This window comes from Microtus ochrogaster, chromosome 1 (assembly GCF_000317375.1).
Source record: "Microtus ochrogaster isolate Prairie Vole_2 chromosome 1, MicOch1.0, whole genome shotgun sequence".
Taxonomy (NCBI): domain Eukaryota; kingdom Metazoa; phylum Chordata; class Mammalia; order Rodentia; family Cricetidae; genus Microtus; species Microtus ochrogaster.
In genome coordinates this window covers 14,370,266-14,387,384 of record NC_022009.1, presented here as the reverse complement: position 1 = coordinate 14,387,384, position 17,119 = coordinate 14,370,266, and the positions used below count along the sequence as shown (strand labels likewise).

At 40.8% G+C, this 17,119-nt stretch overlaps 1 protein-coding gene across 4 annotated transcripts in view; it reads right to left on the bottom strand.

The window, feature by feature from the left end:
* Positions 1-4,177: 4,177 nt before the first annotated feature.
* The window catches only part of Zbtb1 (zinc finger and BTB domain containing 1), a 23,993-nt gene continuing 11,051 nt past the window's right edge, over positions 4,178-17,119 (bottom strand). For 3 of the 4 annotated variants that reach the window (XM_026779527.1, XM_026779533.1, XM_005343228.3), the window contains one exon: positions 11,707-15,731. In XM_026779527.1, the coding sequence (XP_026635328.1) occupies positions 13,574-15,715 (2,142 nt within the window). In that variant the 5' untranslated portion in view covers positions 15,716-15,731 and the 3' untranslated portion in view covers positions 11,707-13,573. Of the gene's footprint in view, positions 6,135-11,706; positions 15,732-17,119 lie in introns of those variants that run through there. The other variant, XM_013346482.2, reaches the window with a different exon arrangement.

Sequence of the window (17,119 nt, the reverse complement as noted above, 5' to 3'; positions counted from 1 at the left end):
AAAATAATGTGTTCTAGATCCATCTATTTTCCTGCAAAATTTAAGATGTCGTTATGTTTTTCCTGCTGTGTAGCACTCCTTTGTGTAAATGTTGCATATATATATATATTGGTTTTTCAAGACAGGGTTTCTCTGTATCTTTGGAGCTTGTCCTGCTAGCTCTTGTAGACCTGGATGTAACACATTTTTCTTTCTTTTTTTTTTTTTTCAAGACAGGGTTTCTTTGTTTTTTTGAGGCAGTATCTTTTCTCACAGCCCTGGCTGTCCCAGAACTCATTATGTAGACCAAGCTGGCCTAGGTCTCACAGAGATCCGCCTGCCTCGGCCTCCAGAGTGCTGGTTTAAAGGCATATGCCATCATGCTCAGCTAGTCACAAGATTCTTAAGAGTATGCTAGACCAGCATTACCATTTGAAAACATATGCATTTAACATTACATCCCTTCTTTTACTTTTAAAGATTTATTGATTATGTATACAGTGTTTTTGCTTGCATATCAGAAGAGGATACCAGATCTTATTACAGATGGTTGTGAGCTACCATGTGGTTGTTGGGAATTGAACTCAAAACCTCTGGAAGAACAGCCAGTGCTCTTAACCTCTGAGCCATCTCATCCCCACTCCCCCGACCCCTTTTAAGATGTTTTTATGTGTGTGTGTGTCTCTGTATGGCATTTTTTACATTTTCAAGACAGGGTTTCTTTGTAGCTTTGGAGCCTGTCCTGAAACTAGCTCTTGTAGACCAGGCTGGCTTCGAACTCACAGAATCCACCTGCCTCTGCCTCTCAAGTGCTGGGATTAAAGGCATGCGTCACCACCGCCCAGCCCTGTTACAAAATTTTTAAGGACACATGAAATTGTCCTTGATATAATTAAGTAAAAAAGAATTTGATTCCTGTATGCTTTTTAATTTTTTATCTCTGTGCGTGTGTGCCAACACTCATGCGCCCGAATGCATACCCGCTCACTTGCACAAGTCAGGAGACAGTGCAAACTGTCTTTATCACTCTCATCCTATTCCTTTGAGACAGGCTCTCTTGCTGAACCCGAGGCTTCCAGTTGTTTGGAAGCCAGCAAGCCCCAGACATCATCCCTCTCTGACACCCATGCAGAGCTGGAGGTCCAGGTGTGTGGGGTGCAGCCATCCTGTTATGTTTATGCTGGGACCTGAACTCTGGTACTCTGGACAATGCATGCAGCAGCTGTTCTTAAACAATGAGCTACCTCACCAGCTCCTGTATCTTATTCTGTTAGTAGAATTATTATATGTATATGAAAATGATACCAGAATTTAGATGGCAGGGTTATCAGTAACTGTTTTATTATATTTCACAATTTTTTTTTTCCCGACAGGGTCTTAATGTAGCCTAGACTTACCTCAAACTCACTATGTGGTCAAAGATGACCTCAACTTTCTGATGTTCTTGCCTTACCCTCCCAAGTGCTACCATCATAAGCATGAACCAACATGCCCATTTTATTCATGTAAGGATCAAACTCAGGGCTTCGTGCAGGCTAGCAAGAGCTCTGTCAACCGCGCTACCTCCACAGCCCTTCCAAAGGATTTTTAAAACAGCAATTAACATTCAACTGAAACCAAGTTCCCCAGTCATATTACTGACTCACAAATCAGTACTGAGCTCTAACAGGTAAAATCCTTTACTAAATCATACATACTAAACTGTTTCAAACGTATTTTTTTAATCCAAAGACTAAATCTTCATAGATTGGTCAAATAATCCAGAGCTTTAACATACCGTAAGCACTCTCCAGCGAAAGCCGTGTCCTCAGAAGAGTGTCTGGAACACAGTAGGAACTCATAGCCTGGAGGGTTTTGGTTTTTGATTTGGTGTTGGGTTTCATGTATACAAAACCTATAATGCACTTTATCTCTGGGCCATATTCCCAGCCCACCCATTGTTTATTACAAGCTACCCAAAGAACAGTATTTCCATCTGCAAACAACTTCATCTTCCTCCCGGGTAAGAAGAAAATCCTCTCACATGCCTGTATTGAAGGGCATCATAGAGACTAAGAGCTGAAACAGACTGACATTGGAAAATCTCTGCACCAGAGATCTCGAATGAACATGAGACACAAGATGATGTGTTAGAGCATAGCTGGTGGTGGAGCACAAGGCTAAAGTGTCCTGAGTTCCCACCCAGGCACAGCTTTCATTAGGGCTGGGATGGCTCTGAGGAGGCCCCAAGAGAAAATAGAATGAGTTACAGCTTCTAGCTTGGGCATGTATGAGCAGACTGGAGTTCAACTAATTATCTAATGATTGTATTTAATAAACAATGTCATTTTATAATTTTTTTTTTTTTTTTTTTTTTTTTTTTTGGTTTAAGACAGGGTTTCCAGGGTTTCTCCGTGTAACAGCCCTGACTGTCCTGAAATTCCCTTTGTAGACCAGGCTGGCCTTGAACTCACAGACAGCCACCTCCTTCTGCTTTCTTGCCCTGGGATTAGAAGCGTGCACACCATGCATTTTATAACAAGGTCTTGCTACATGACACTGGCTAGCCTTGATCCTCCTTGTCTCCGGTGCCCTGGTTTTGTTTTCCTCGACATACTTACTTCGTGTGAGGACACAGGCATGTCCTTGTGGTATGGAGGTCAGAGGACAACTTGAGAGAGTTGGTGTTCACATGGTTCTGGGGGGTCAAACTCAGGTCTCCAGGGTTGGTGGCAAGTGCCTTCACCTGGTGAGCTCCTCATCAGCCCTGAAGTGCCTGGTCTTAAAGGAATTCTCCAATTCCCTGTCCCTATGACAGGGAAAATTACCACTTGTTTTCTTTGAGTCTTAAAAATCTGTCTTGTGGGGCTGGAGGGATGGCTCAGTACTTATGAGCACTAGCTGTTCTTCCAAAGGTCCTGAGTTCAATTCCCAGCAACCACATGGTGGCTCACAACCATCTGTAATAAGATCTGGTGCCCTCTTCTGGCTTGAGGGCATACATGCAGGAAGAACACTATATATAATAAATAAATAAACCTTTAAGAAAAAAAATCTGTCTTGGACTGGAGAGATGGCTCAGAGGTTAAGAGCATTGCCTGCTCTTCCAAAGGTCCTGAGTTCAATTCCCAGCAACCACATGGTGGCTCACAACCATCTGTAACGAGGTCTGGTGCCCTCTTCTGGTCTGCAGGCATACACACAGACAGAATATTGTATACATAATAAATAAATATTTTTTTAAAAAATCTGTCTTATTTGGTATGGTGATTTAAGCCTGTAATTCCAGAACTCTGAAGGCAGAAAGATCATCACCAGTTACAGGCAGTGTGGGCTACAGAGAGAGATCCTGTCTCAAAAAGCAGCAAAACAAGCTGGGCGGTGGTGGTGCACGCCTTTAATCCCAGCACTTGGGAGGCAGAGGCAGGCGGATCTCTGTGAGTTCGAGACCAGCCTGGTCTACAAGAGCTAGTTCCAGGACAGGCTCTAAAACCACAGAGAAACCCTGTCTCGAAAAAAAACAAACAAAAAAAAAAAACCAAAAAAAAAAAAAAAGCAGCAAAACAAAGCTTAGTCTCAAGTTCAACTAAACTGAAGTTATACAGTAGGATGCTCAAGGAGACTGCCATGTTACCCATGGCCAGCTAAATACCTGGCCCTGGAAGAGATGTTTTCCAAGAGATGGCCGGAAGCTGCAAGCTGTCTGCCTTGAGTGCTAACCAGAATCATGTTCCTTGGGGAACAGTTTGATACACCTTGGCAAATGAGGCTGGCCTGTCAAGGAGACAGGCAGACCAAACATTCTATTATCGTCAACACACAAAAAATTCCCTACCTGAAAATAAGAAAAGTGAATTTTACTATATAAGTCTTTTTTTTTGAATAGTAAATCATGTTTGCTTTTGAGTGAAGAAGACTCTGATAAAGTTAATTCTCTTATCAGATTTTTTAAAAGTAACTATTTTGTGTCAGAAATAAACCCAATTCATTTGTTTTCATGTTTGCCTTGTATGTTCCAGTCATCCATCTGTATAAAAGCAAATAAACAAGAAACAGGATTCAGCAGTAAAATTTTCGGGCCACCCATGACCACTTTGGGTGACATTATTGTGACCCTAGAGGATGCGAGGAGTTGATGACTTAGCCAACTAGGTATTCTGAAAGAATCAGGTTGTAAAGCAATGCAATACAAATGAAAGTACTGTACAGACAGCTTCACTTCTGAATGTAGAGGAGGAAATTTTATTAGGTAAAAGCAATGGATTTCAAAACGTAACAAAAATACTGTACGTAATCCAAAAATTCCACTTAAAATAATGTACAGAAATTACATTATAATATGCACTTATGCCACTTACAGTTATTATATTTCGTTACACTTGCATTTAGTACAGTCAAAGTCAAGCTATTTTCTTTAGTAAATCTAGTGCAATAAACAGTCAAAAATTGTTTGAATCTTTTCTATTTTGATCAGGTTCCTTTAGTTACTGGTATTTTTTCCCTCTATTTTCTATGTATTTTAAGATGCTTGTGGTCTGTGTGCTTATGCACCCCAGAGAGATCAACCCTGGTGGTGTTTCATCTCTAACACTGGTCTAGACTTTTTGTCTTGCAACAGTCATATATTTGGAATATTTTTGTCTGTTTGTTTGAGACAGGGTCTCATGTGGCCCAGGCTGGCTTTGAATTCACTCTAGCCAAGACTGGTACTGAACTTTTCTTGATCCTCCTCCTTCCCCACCCAAGCGCTAGGATTGCAGGCATACATCACCATGCCTGCTCCAAATCTGAACTCTGGCCAAGTTCTCCTCCATCCCCATTATCCTTTAGGGTGGACTCTTTCTAATTTTTCAGCCAGTTTCCAGAATGAGATTTAAGTTATTACTACCTCTAAGTTACATTTTTTTAATAAAATTTTTTTAGATGAGGTCTCATTATATAGCCCTGGCTAGCTATATAATGGAGATCATTACATACACTAGGATGGCCATGAACTTACAGAGATCTGCCTGCCTCTGCCTCCTAAGTGCTGGGATTAAAGTGTGCGCCGCCCACAGCTTTCATTCCTTAGGACAGATTCCTTTGTGTAACTTTATTAACATACTGAAGAATTTTGCATAAAAACAAAGTAAGCATCAGAACATTTTAAATCACACGTACACACACAAAGAAGCAATAAGGAATTAGTCACATAGTTGGTAAAAAGAAGTATATTCACAACAAGGAAATAATATGGCCATAAGATTCGTGTGGTTAAGGAGTGTATGTGTAGCAAAGCATTTGTAGTCATAGCCAGACTCAGCTCTCACTAAATCTCACCCGAGGAAAGGCTTTTCATGACGTATTATCATTTCATTTAGTACTTACTTTTCTTTTGAAATTTGAGGCTGAGCAAACACTATACATAAGTTCTGAGATTAACAAAAATTTATTCTAGGTTATGGGACCGTATTGCTAAGTTCTGAAGAAGAAAACAGTGTATGGTTTGTGGAAATCTCCCACTACGGAATAGTGCTCCTCTGTTCAGGAGACTTTTAGAAGGAAGCCTGACTGATATTCACAAGCAGGCGTGTGACTGGCACACAGCGAGGAAGAAGACTAGCATTACATTTCCATAATGCCGCATCATCTTGTTAAAGAACTGGTCCTGGATTTTCTTTTCTGTGCCCATTTCTTTTTACTTACACTCTACAGATATTTTTAATATCCTTTTAAATTGCTTAACTACATTTCATAATATATAAGCTATAATTCTGATCGTTATGAGTTTAGAATGTGTTTATGGGAATATGTAATTATTTCCCTGTATAGTGCATTTACAGAGGCCTAGCAAGCCCTTTATTCTAGAAGGGAACCATGGCTTCAGTACTGATGTCATGACTTTTACAGTCACGTTTCTTTAGCAGATTTCCCGTAAGTACTAGGAGAGTCACTGCGAATCAGCTTTGTTACGACGTGATCCCAAAGTGATCTTTACTGAGTTTCCTTGGATCTTTGTAACTGGAACTTGGGGGCTGATGGCGTTTGTCAGGAAGACAGAAAAGATGGCGCCACGTCAGCTCTGCTTTCCTGGGTCTGCACTTAAAGCTTATCTGCTGAAGAATGATTCTTCCCCATGTCCTCTCCACAGTCACATCTGCCACTTCTCCAGAGGCTTAGAAGGCCCTACGTCACCACTGCCACACAGAAAAAGACAAAACTCAAGAAAAAAAACATCACAAGGCAACCGCTCTACAAGACAACATCATGCTAAGGTCAGAATATTTTCTCTTTGGCCCTGGCACGCTGCGGAGGGAACAGAGTAGGAACAGGAGAATAGCCCTTAGAGCTTGAACTTACTTAAAAACTATTATCACTAGTGTAGTCTTCAAATGCAGGGCACCTTTTAGCTTTGTTTCTGTATGGTCTACGTAAGCATGGCTGTGTGCGTGTGTGTAACGACGAAATGAGTGTCAGATGAGGGGAGCAGGGCAAGAGGGGTTGCCCTTCAAATGAGATAGTGTTGCAGTGTTTGCTAATGACGAATATCTGACTGAATGATGTGATGAATTCGACAGTTCGTGGTTTTAAGTCCTCGCCATCACTCCAGCACGACTTTGCACAAATATTAGGTGTAGATTTTGCAAATGCAAACCAAGTAGAAACGTGGCCGGGAATAGTCCTGGGTTTGTAACTCTCCTAACCTGTTGCCCCCAATATTGGGCAAGATGGTATTTTTTGTAGGAATGTTTTGCCCTAATACTAATACCTTTTTTTTTTTTTTTTTAAATTAGTCCCTTGGGGGCTGGAGAGATGGCTCAGTGGTTAAGAGCATTGCCTGCTCTTCCAAAGGTCCTGAGTTCAATTCCCAGCAACCACATGGTGGCTCACAACCATCTGTAATGGGGTCTGGTGCCCTCTTCTGGCCTGCAGGCATACACACAGACAGACTATTGTATACATAATAAATAAATATTTAAAAAAAATTAGTCCCTTAAGATATTTTTCTCACATTAGGGAACATATCTGAAGCATCTGAAGGAAAAGGTGATCTTCATAATCTGGGTGCTTAGATCTGTCCCATCAGAAACAGCAAGGTAGCTGTGCATGTTGGTCCGTGCTTGTGATATGAAACTGGGAGGTGGAGGCAGGAGGATCACGCTGTTCAAGAACAGGCTGGGCTCCCTGAGGCCCCATCTTCAGAGCAGAACAAAGCCCTAGCTCTGCCTATTCACTCGACAGAGCGAATACATGGGTATAATATTGGTTTAAGCGGAATAACAGCAATGTTAAGTACAGCTTAAAGGTTGTATGTTTAACTCCAGTCCTTTCTGAAATAGGTCATTACAGACTACTATGCAATTTTCTTTTTTGTTTAGTTTTTTGAGACAGGGTTTATTTGTGCAGCCCTGGCTGTCCTGGAACTTGTTCAGTAGACCAGGACGTCCTTGAACTCAGGGGTCTGCCTGTCTCTGCCTCCCAAGTGCTGGGTTTAAAGGTACATGCTACCATAACCAGCTTTTTTCAATGGAAATTTTCTTGCATGAAATTATTAATATTCTTGGCTCTGCAGTGTCTTTTGTCACTGCTTCCTCAGGTACTAGCCTTTCCTGTGATTTTTGTACTTAGCTCAGTGATTAGCACATTGACACATTAGAATAAAACCAAGTATTGAATTGTAATTTTCATCATCTTTCAGTGTTAATGACCTTCTGTCCTCCATTGATCTGTGGACTTTGATACAAAGAAAATCTCTCACTACTAATCTGCCTCAATGATTTGGTTTTCTTGCCATAAGGAAGCTCAAGATTTAAACTCAATGCTAACTTCAATTATGTATATCTGTATGGGCATATGTTAGTAATCAATTGGTTCAAAGTTAGCATGGGTTTACAAGTTGTTTCTGTCATCTGGTTAGTTTCTATTTACCAACTGTCACTGACAGACATAAATATTAAAATCCTTCTCTTTTGGCCTTTTCCTAAAAAGCTAAATTACATCTGTTTTTGAGACTATATCCATAATGTGTCCTAGAGACTGACAGGGAGTGGTGCGGAGTGGGCCATTTGAATGACCAGTCATGGAACATTCTCCATCTCATTGACGTATGGTAGCTAAATTATTAAAGTGGCAGCTTTAGCACAGACTGTTGTATAGACATTGAATAACAGCTGCGAAGGTCAGGATCCTACTGCTCTCCTGAAAGCATTGTTGTCTTGAGTGCTGCTGGACTGGGGCGGTTGTCAAGCTGCGACCTCCTGGGGTCATCGCTCATTTCTCTTGTAAGACCACCTTTGAGGAGCTTCCCAGACATCTACAGAGATTCTCATAAATGGAGTTACACATCGTTAGAATAACTGCCTTTTGTTTTTAAGCAGTCCTTTGATAAAGCAACCACACTATCCCAGTGGGGGAGGGAAATAGTGAGTTTCTTACCCACATCTATTAGAGCAAAAAAGAAACTGGTTATTGTTATCTTGTTTTTTTTTCCTTGGGAAGATTTGTTCAAGGAGTCTGACTTCTTCAACTCACCAGTTCCATGACCAATACAAGGAAACAAGCTGGTGGAAACTAAGACACACAGAGCAGGCACAGGGGGAGGAAGGGAAGCCCACCAGAGACCTGCAATGTGAATTCAAGCTAACTTTCTACTGATTATTGGGCCCTCAGATAACTAACTATTCCACGAAATGTTTTAAATTTAAATGAAGCAAACCAAAACATTCCTCAGCATTTCAAGTCTACAACATTCCAATGACACATTCATTTGCTTTCTGCTTTCGTTGTCACCTCACCTCAGATTGTTCCTAAGTACCCACTAACCAGCCACCTTACCAGGCATCACAGATGAGATGACCAAGGAGCACAGCCTCACACAATCTTTATCGTGTGTGCTATGCTGAAAAGGCACTTCTTTGTAGACGGAACATGAGTCTTCACGATTAAGAACAAGAGCGTAGCCTACGCCAAAGATTAAGTTCAAATTCCAGGTCGAATATACAGTTTGTGTGCCTTAGGAAAGATAGTTTTGGGACATTAGCCCCCTCCCCCCCATCTGGAAAATTAGTATACTTACCACAAAGGGAATGAGAATCAATTAAAATTATGTGTGCAAAACATCTGAATATAGCATGCTGAAGAAATGGATGCTCCAATTATCGGGAGCCTGACTTTGGGCAATGTTCAGCTTCAAATTCTTCCTATGAAGGATGGCGTAACTTGTGCTAGTTTCTTAGTGCCCATGCCTATCATACCTAGTTTCCTGAGCTGAGCGACTGAGCACTGAGGACAGGACTCTATGAGAATATGCTCCCCTGCAATCCTAGTTAGTGGTAGAAAACTGGCATTTTGTCGTTGGGAAGGACTTATACAGAAAAAAAGAGGACGGTGAACAAAGCTGAGGAAATGATCGAAACAGACAATGGGGTGGGGCAGCTCTTTTCTTTCTTTTAAACAACTTGTGACATGATATCACGCAGTCCAGACTGGCCTCGAACTCTTGGTGTTCCTGGTTCAACCTCCCAAATGCTGATTTTCAAGTATGTGCTATCATATCCAGTTCTTAATGATAAAGTCAGTTTAGATTAGGAATGTCAATTTTAAACTTTTCAGCTGCATATACATTTGGGTCTTTTTCTTTTAGCATTGGTGTTATCTCTTTTTGTTAAAAAGGGCAGTTTTACTCTTCAATATTACAGCTATTACATTGGCTTTTAAGAAGATTTTTTTCAGAGATCTAGTAAATACATAACTTTATTAGTGATATAAAGGAATAGCGCTTAACCAGTGAGAAGTTACCACCAACCACCTCCACCTGGCTCTTAGGGGCACATCCTGGCCATGCTTATAACCACAATCCCACGGGGTATTTCAGCTACAGTTGGATTAGCCTAATCAAGATCTGAATCCTACACCTCCTCCTCCTCCTCCAAACTCCATATATCAGTTTTCACTCAATTTTACATCGCATTCATATTTTTGCTTCAAGTTGAAACATGGATTTTCAACCCCATTGTCGTGCTTGTCCGCAATAGTATCTTTCATTTTTCTGAGACAGGGTCTTACTATGTGAACACCAGTGCAGCTCTGAACTCAAGCGGTAGCCTTGAAACTAGCCTAGCCTCTTGCATGCTGGGATTTCAGGCACTCAGTTTAATTATCCCCCCCCCTTTTTTTTCTTTTTGTTTTTCAAGACAGAGTTTCTCTGTGTAGCCCAGGCTGTCCTGGAACTCACTTTGTAAACCAGACTGGCAACAAACTCAGAGATCGGCCTGCCTCTGTCTGAGTGCTGGGAGTAAAGGGGCGTGCCACCACCACCCGGCAGCTTAATTCTTTTAAAATGTTTTGCTTCGAGTCAAATTGTTCATTACTTTATATTAATTAAACATTTGCTATATTCCACGATACCCATGTGAGTTATTTCTCTGAAAAACTTCCACTTCAAAAATGTGGGCAATTAGCTGGGTATGGTGGTATGATGGAGCAATCCCAACACTCCCAAGGAGCACTAGAAGGATGGAACTTTCCATTCGGCCTCTTGCTGTACAGAGCAAGCCCCTGACTCAGAAAACGAAGAACCTGAAACAACGCGAGAAGCTGAGTGCTGCAGCTCACATCTATAACTCCTGAACCTGGGAGCCTAACGGCAGAGGAGCAACGTGTACCTGAGGCAAGCCTGGGTTAGGCAGTGAACTGCAACATGGACGGGGAGGGATGAAAACCAGTTGAGTCCTGGTCTTTTGTTGCCTTGGCTCTACTTTATTAAGTTCTGAGGCCCAGTTTTTAAGAAATCATAGATCTACATTGTAATGTCAACCTTGGTAGAAATGGATTATTTCTCCCAGATTTTTTTTTCCTGTTTCCAAAAGGGAAACTTCACACATAGCTCATGGGCAGAATGGCTGCCCTGGTACATCAGGGCTCTGGGTTTGATCTGGAGGGCCAGAGGGGGTAAAAAAATCTAATTAGACTATTGTTTAAGAAATTCCAGAAATGGGGCTTCAAATAAAAAGTGTCATTAAAAGAGGGAAAAGATGCTATTCTTCTCTGGTCTCTCTTTTCCTTTCCAGGTCTGAAAAATACGGATCCTAAATGTGTTATTAAAGGCCTTGTCACTGTCCTCACAGCCCAAGGAAAGAGAGAGGGGTCGAAGCCAGAGGAAGTGCTGGATGTTTTCCATCCCCCTTAATTTTACAAGCTAAGTACCTTTTGGTTTTCTTTTTTTTAATTATTATTATGTATACAGTGTTCTATCTGCATGCTTGCATGCCCGCCAGAAGGCATCAGATCTCATTATAGATGGTAGTAAGCCACCATGTGGTTGCTGGGAAATGAACTCACTCGGGGTGTCTGGAAGAGCAGCCAGTACTCTGAACCTCTGAGTCATCTCTCCAGCCCAAGCTCAGTAGCTTTTTCCTGAACCCTGTCTTGTTAAAGAAAATGAACTGTACACTCTACTTGGAGAAACCTGTGATACCCCGTAACTTAATTCCCCAAAAACATACGTACTATACAGTATGAAATAGAAAACACCACCAAACATGGCTTTTCCAACTGTCACAGCTGGGTAAAGTTAGGATACATTTGCTTCCTAATTTATTAGTTGTTAGCATACACTAAACACTAACTGAAACCCCTCTCCCTCATAAGAGGGGTCCCCTCCTCAAAGAGATATTTAAAAAGTGGGAGAGTCCTTGCAACAGGAATTCTGACAGGGAAAAGTGACCCTACAAATGATGCCCCCCCCCCCCCGACACTGTATAACTTGACTTTGTCTTCCCTTCCTTTACACTGCTCTTTAATGTCTGGTTTTGTGAGAACACTTGTCAGGTGTTTCCCAGTAATCCAGGTACACATCTTATATTTTCTTGTCAGTTTTAAGTACTTGTTAAACTATTAGATCTAAGAGATTTTAAAATGAGTGACCTTTCAGCTTTTCCCATTAACTAATTCCCACGATCTCCTTATGTTTTTGTGTCTCTCTTACCAAGATCAGGTTTCAACCGGCTTGGCTTGCGTACCCTCCTGTCCTAATACTTCAACACACGCCACCGATTTGTACGCACTCCGTGCTCAAGTACTTTCAGCTAACCCTGTCCTAGCCAACACGTCTCTCAGTTCTCTTGGCAACTTGTGCTTTTATGCAAATAGCATGTAAAAATATGATTTGCGTGCCTTAAAAATATCGAGAGCAAGAAGAGCAATGCTTTCAAATTACTATCCACAAATCAGAGCCATACTTTTAATCTCTTTTAATCTAAGAAGGGTGTTTCAAGTAACTCACGTTAAAAGGCACTTAGTCTCTAGATGTGTTTATTGGTGGGTTGTTTCGCCAGTGTTTTAGCTCACATGTAACTGATGGTTATAGACCCTGTCAGCAACCGACAGTATGACTGCGTCACTTGACAGTACACTGCTTCCAGTTATATGCTGTGATTAGTTAATAGTCCTCAATCTTGTATCTTTTACAGATGATATATAAAGCATAGTGATAAACTGCAATTTGCCACAACACACTTCCTCCAAATCTTAGTGTAAAACACGACACACCTTTGTGCACTCTACTTTTATAGAACAACCAGATATATAGTTGATTTCTTTATTTTATTAGATTTATCAACATACATGGCAGCTTTTTCAAATCTCAGTTCCAAAGTAATTTTAAAAATGAAAAATAATTTTTCCTTAAATGTCATATTCCTAAAGAGCTATTAAAGTCTTATTTAAAAACAAAATAATTGATAAACTAACACACTTTAGAAATCAGAATATTTTTAAATTAAAATATTTTAATGAATACAAGATGTCTTTTTAATTAACTATCATAGTTAAATTCAGTATCACAAAATGAAATGGCTTATCCCCACTAATTTCTCAAGTGAGGAAAAGTCATTGGGATTTACACTTAATATAAGTTTTAAATGTGATTATTAAATGATAATATTTTATCAATTATTGGAAATGTTCATTTATAGGAATTTCCTTAGGTCCATCAATCTTAGGCCAGGATTGAGCCCATGTCCACCTTAAAGGTTAGATTCAGTGCACCTCACTTGCCTAAGCTTGTCAATTTAAGAATATGGATTTCATTGATAAGGGAGAATGAACAGTAGACACCCCACTATACAACTGACAAAAAGACAAAAAGGCAAAAACAAAAAACCCCAAAAAGCAAAGCCAAAAAAGAAGCTAAAAATGAATAGGATAGTTTTTAAATAATTATGTAAAAATTCTTTTAAAAATTTAAGTAGGAATGGTCAATGATCTAGGGTTTAAAATTTCATAGAATAAACTTAAAATCAAAGTACATAGAAATAGTGAAATCATTACCTTATTGGTTAAAAAAAAATACTAGTTTAATAGTCATTGAAGGGATAATAGCCACTTACAGTCTACATTGAAAAGTAACTTTAATGGTAGTTAAGAAAACTACGAACAAAGAATGCTCTTAGAAACATCAAAAATGATAACATTTAATGCCTAAAATATACTTAAGGTCCTAAACAAAAATGCTAAAGTAAAAGGGCCATGAAAAGTTTCCCCAACACTTCTTGTAAAATCAGTGTCTAAATAGCTCATCTCCTTTTCACTTTGGTGTCCTGCCTATCAGCTAAACATTCGTACAGTAGGAAGCCCCTCAGGTTCTTTTCAAATGCTTGGCATTATAATGTGATCTCATATCCTTCCTCAAATTAAACTTTGCTCCACATATTCCACACGTATAGAGATGAACATCCATATGCTGCTCCAGTTGCTCATTATTTGGGAATATCTGAAAGCAGACCTGGCATATAGTCTCGCCAGCAGATAAGTGGGAAATCATATGCCGTACATGGTCATGTTTTCGGAAGTTTCCTTGATCACAAATGGAACAGACATACCTGGCCATGCCTTTGTGCATGTCATTGTGCAGACGCAACTGCCGCTCTCTTAAAAACTGCTTTCCACATGTCTGACACACAAACTGCTTTTCCTTAGTATGAACAGTATAGTGTTCTCTCAAATGACAGCGCTGATAAAATCCTTTTCCACACAGATTACAAAAATGTTTTCGTCTGTGATCTCTTTCATTTTCTTCCATGATGGCACTCTTAAACATATCCTGGTCTAGGCAGCTAGACATATGCTCGACCACTAAGTTTTCAGTTTCGAAACGCTGGCCACAATTGGGACACCGAAAAGGACAAGCAGAGTGTTTAAATAGCTGCTTCTTCTGGATACTGTTTATTTGGTAATGGTTGTCCCTGAAATCGTCTAGCATTTCAAACATGTCTCTTATCTCAGACTGCTCGTCAGGGTTCTCGTCCATGTCCATCTTCTCGTCGGCATTTCCCAGCCCGTTCATCGTCAGATCCTGAGGTTCTCCACATCTCTGAGCGTGTTCCTGAAGCTGTCTGCCCTTGACAAGTATTTGTCCACATTTACCACATGCGCAGATGTTTTCGATGTGTTTGGCTAAGTAATGAGATGACAGGTCTTCCTCGGTTATTGGGAGCCCACACAACTCACAAGAGGCATTGTCAGCATCCTCTTGCCCTGGACTGCTATTGGTGGGGGGTCTCATACCTTCTAAACCACTTCTTTCATCCACACTTACGGACATCCGAGGCTTTAGGGTTTTCCTTCCACTCTTTTTAATGCCGACATCTTCCTCAACATAGTATCGATAAAACGGCTCTTCAGGTTCATCTTCTAAGTCATCATTGTCCGTGGATTCATTGCAGTCTTTGTCAGCAACTTTAATGATGTTGAAGTCTTTCATCTCATCTGTAGGGATATCTTCCGGCTCCATCTTGATAATAATTCTTTTCGTCTCGGTGGCTCTACTTTTGTCTTCACCAGCCACCATTCCAGACTCCACCGTGCCTTTTCTGCCTGCAGTGGTCGAAGCTGAATCATCGGGCGCCTGGCTGGCGTCTTCTCTGTATTTGTCTGTCTGTGCGGAAAATGTTTTGGAAGACTCCTTTTCACCCAGTTCCGCTTTGATGTTACTATCTTTGCCATCTCTAATATCTACTATTCGGTGGTAAGCTCTCGCCGTGCTTTGGTATGAATGTCTGTTAGTGCAGGTCAGCACATGCTCGTCTAGTAACTTCTCACAGCTGAAGCCAAACCCACAACTATCACAGGTAAAACTCCGCCCAAAGCGTCGTGACACACGTTCTTTTGGAGTAGATAACTTGGACACAGAGCTTTTTTTACACACATCAAATATTGGCTCAGGAAAACTGGCTAACTGTAAAGATTCTTCGTCGGGCTCTCTGTTATGTGGTGTATTGACCGTTGAGCTGGGCTCTGCACACCACCTGCTGGCTTCGGTGCCATTCCTAGCCACCGTATCTTCATACATCCTCACCCCAAAGATCATCTTGCTGTTCTGTTTGCTTGAAGCAGAAGACGAACACTTTGAACTAGAACAGTCTGCGTCCTGTATGTCTTCTAAGCAGTCAGGAACGTTGTACAGCTGTAGGTAGTTCATTGCCACCTTGAACTGCTCGAAACTGGAAGGAGCAGTCATAATCTTTCCTAAATACATGAACTGCAAAATGAGATCAAAACACTCAGCGCTTATTTTCATGTTGCTGAGATTCAGCTGTGCAGTACTGTGCTGATGGTTCATGAAGAACATTCTAAAATAGGAGCTGCAGGCAGCCAAGACCGCTTTGTGTGCCTGGAAGTAAATGTCGTCGATAGCAATGCAGCAGTCGCAGAGGAAACCCCACTCTCTCTGGTTGTTGAGCTGCTGAAGGACATAGCTGCTGTGGCTGGCCTTCGCCATCTTCTAGTAATCAGACCTACATAAAACAAAAACGACAGCCAGACATCAGGCAGGTGCTTTCAATCAAGGCATGGTTTTTTATGCTAATGAAGCAAAAGCCAGTTATAAGCCTAAATTATTTTTTAAATTTGAAGACAAAAAAATTTAGCTAACTATTCAATTTTCTCATATTGAACAAAAGGTACCAAGAGCAAAAAGCTTAACATTTTTAAAGTTAAAAATGAGGCAGAGGCAAGCAGATCTCTACAAATTCCAGACCAGTCTGGTCTACACAGTAAGTTCCATGCCAGCCAAGGCCACATAGTGAGACCCTGTATCCAAACAAACAAGGAAGGATGCATGAGGACCCCTGAAACCCCATCTTCAAAAAGCTAGGCACCAGTGCATCTCTGCACCCAACAGACTTGCTGGTGGGCCAGCCAGCCAGCCTACTTATGAAATTCCAAGTCAACGAGAGACCCTGTCTCAAAAATAAGGTAGACAGCACCCGAGGAACAATGCCTGAGGTTGACCTCTGGCCTCCATACACACACACACACACACACAGACACACACACACCCCTATATACAAATGAACATATACACACAAAAAACTGTCTTCATGCTAGGGGAAAAACACATACTAAATTTGAAAGGGAACAGACATCTTAAACAACAGAACACACAAACAACAAAAGTAAAAGTAAATAAACAACTTAAACTAAAAAGTTAATAATTTGAGTGTAGAGCATTAAAAGCCTCTTCAATGATTTGATATTAAGGAACTGTTGCTTATCTTTAAAGTGTGCTAAAAACAAGTATTCTTTTTTTCAAATTTACTTTGGGGTTTTAAAAGTTATTTTATATGTACCACATACTTGCCGGAGCCTGTGGAGGTCAAGGAGGGCATTCGATTCCTTGGAACTGGAGTTAAAGGTAGATTAAAGGACCTATGAATAAATGCTGGGAACCCAAGCAGGGTCATCTGCAAGAGCACTAAGTGTTTAACTGCTGGGCCATCTCTCTTGCCCTCTACCTAAGGTTTTGGGGACAAGAGTTCTACCATATAATTATGAGAACCTCAGACTCAGACGCCTACTTCAGTCTCCTGAATACAGGATCACACATGTGAACCCTTATCAAAGCAGGGCTTTAAGTGTTTCATTTTTTTATTTGCTTGAAATTTTCCACAGAAAAAAATATATTAGGGCTGGAGAATGGCTTAGTGGTTAAGAGCATTCCTCCAGAGGATCCATTTTCGATTCCCAGTTCCTACATGGCAACTCACAACCATTTGTATCTCCAGTTCCAGGGGATCCAATGCTCTTTTCAGGTCTCCATGGGCACTGTACATATTTGGTACACAAACATACACACAAGCAAAAGATGAATACACATAAACTAAATCTTTTTTTTTTTTTTTTT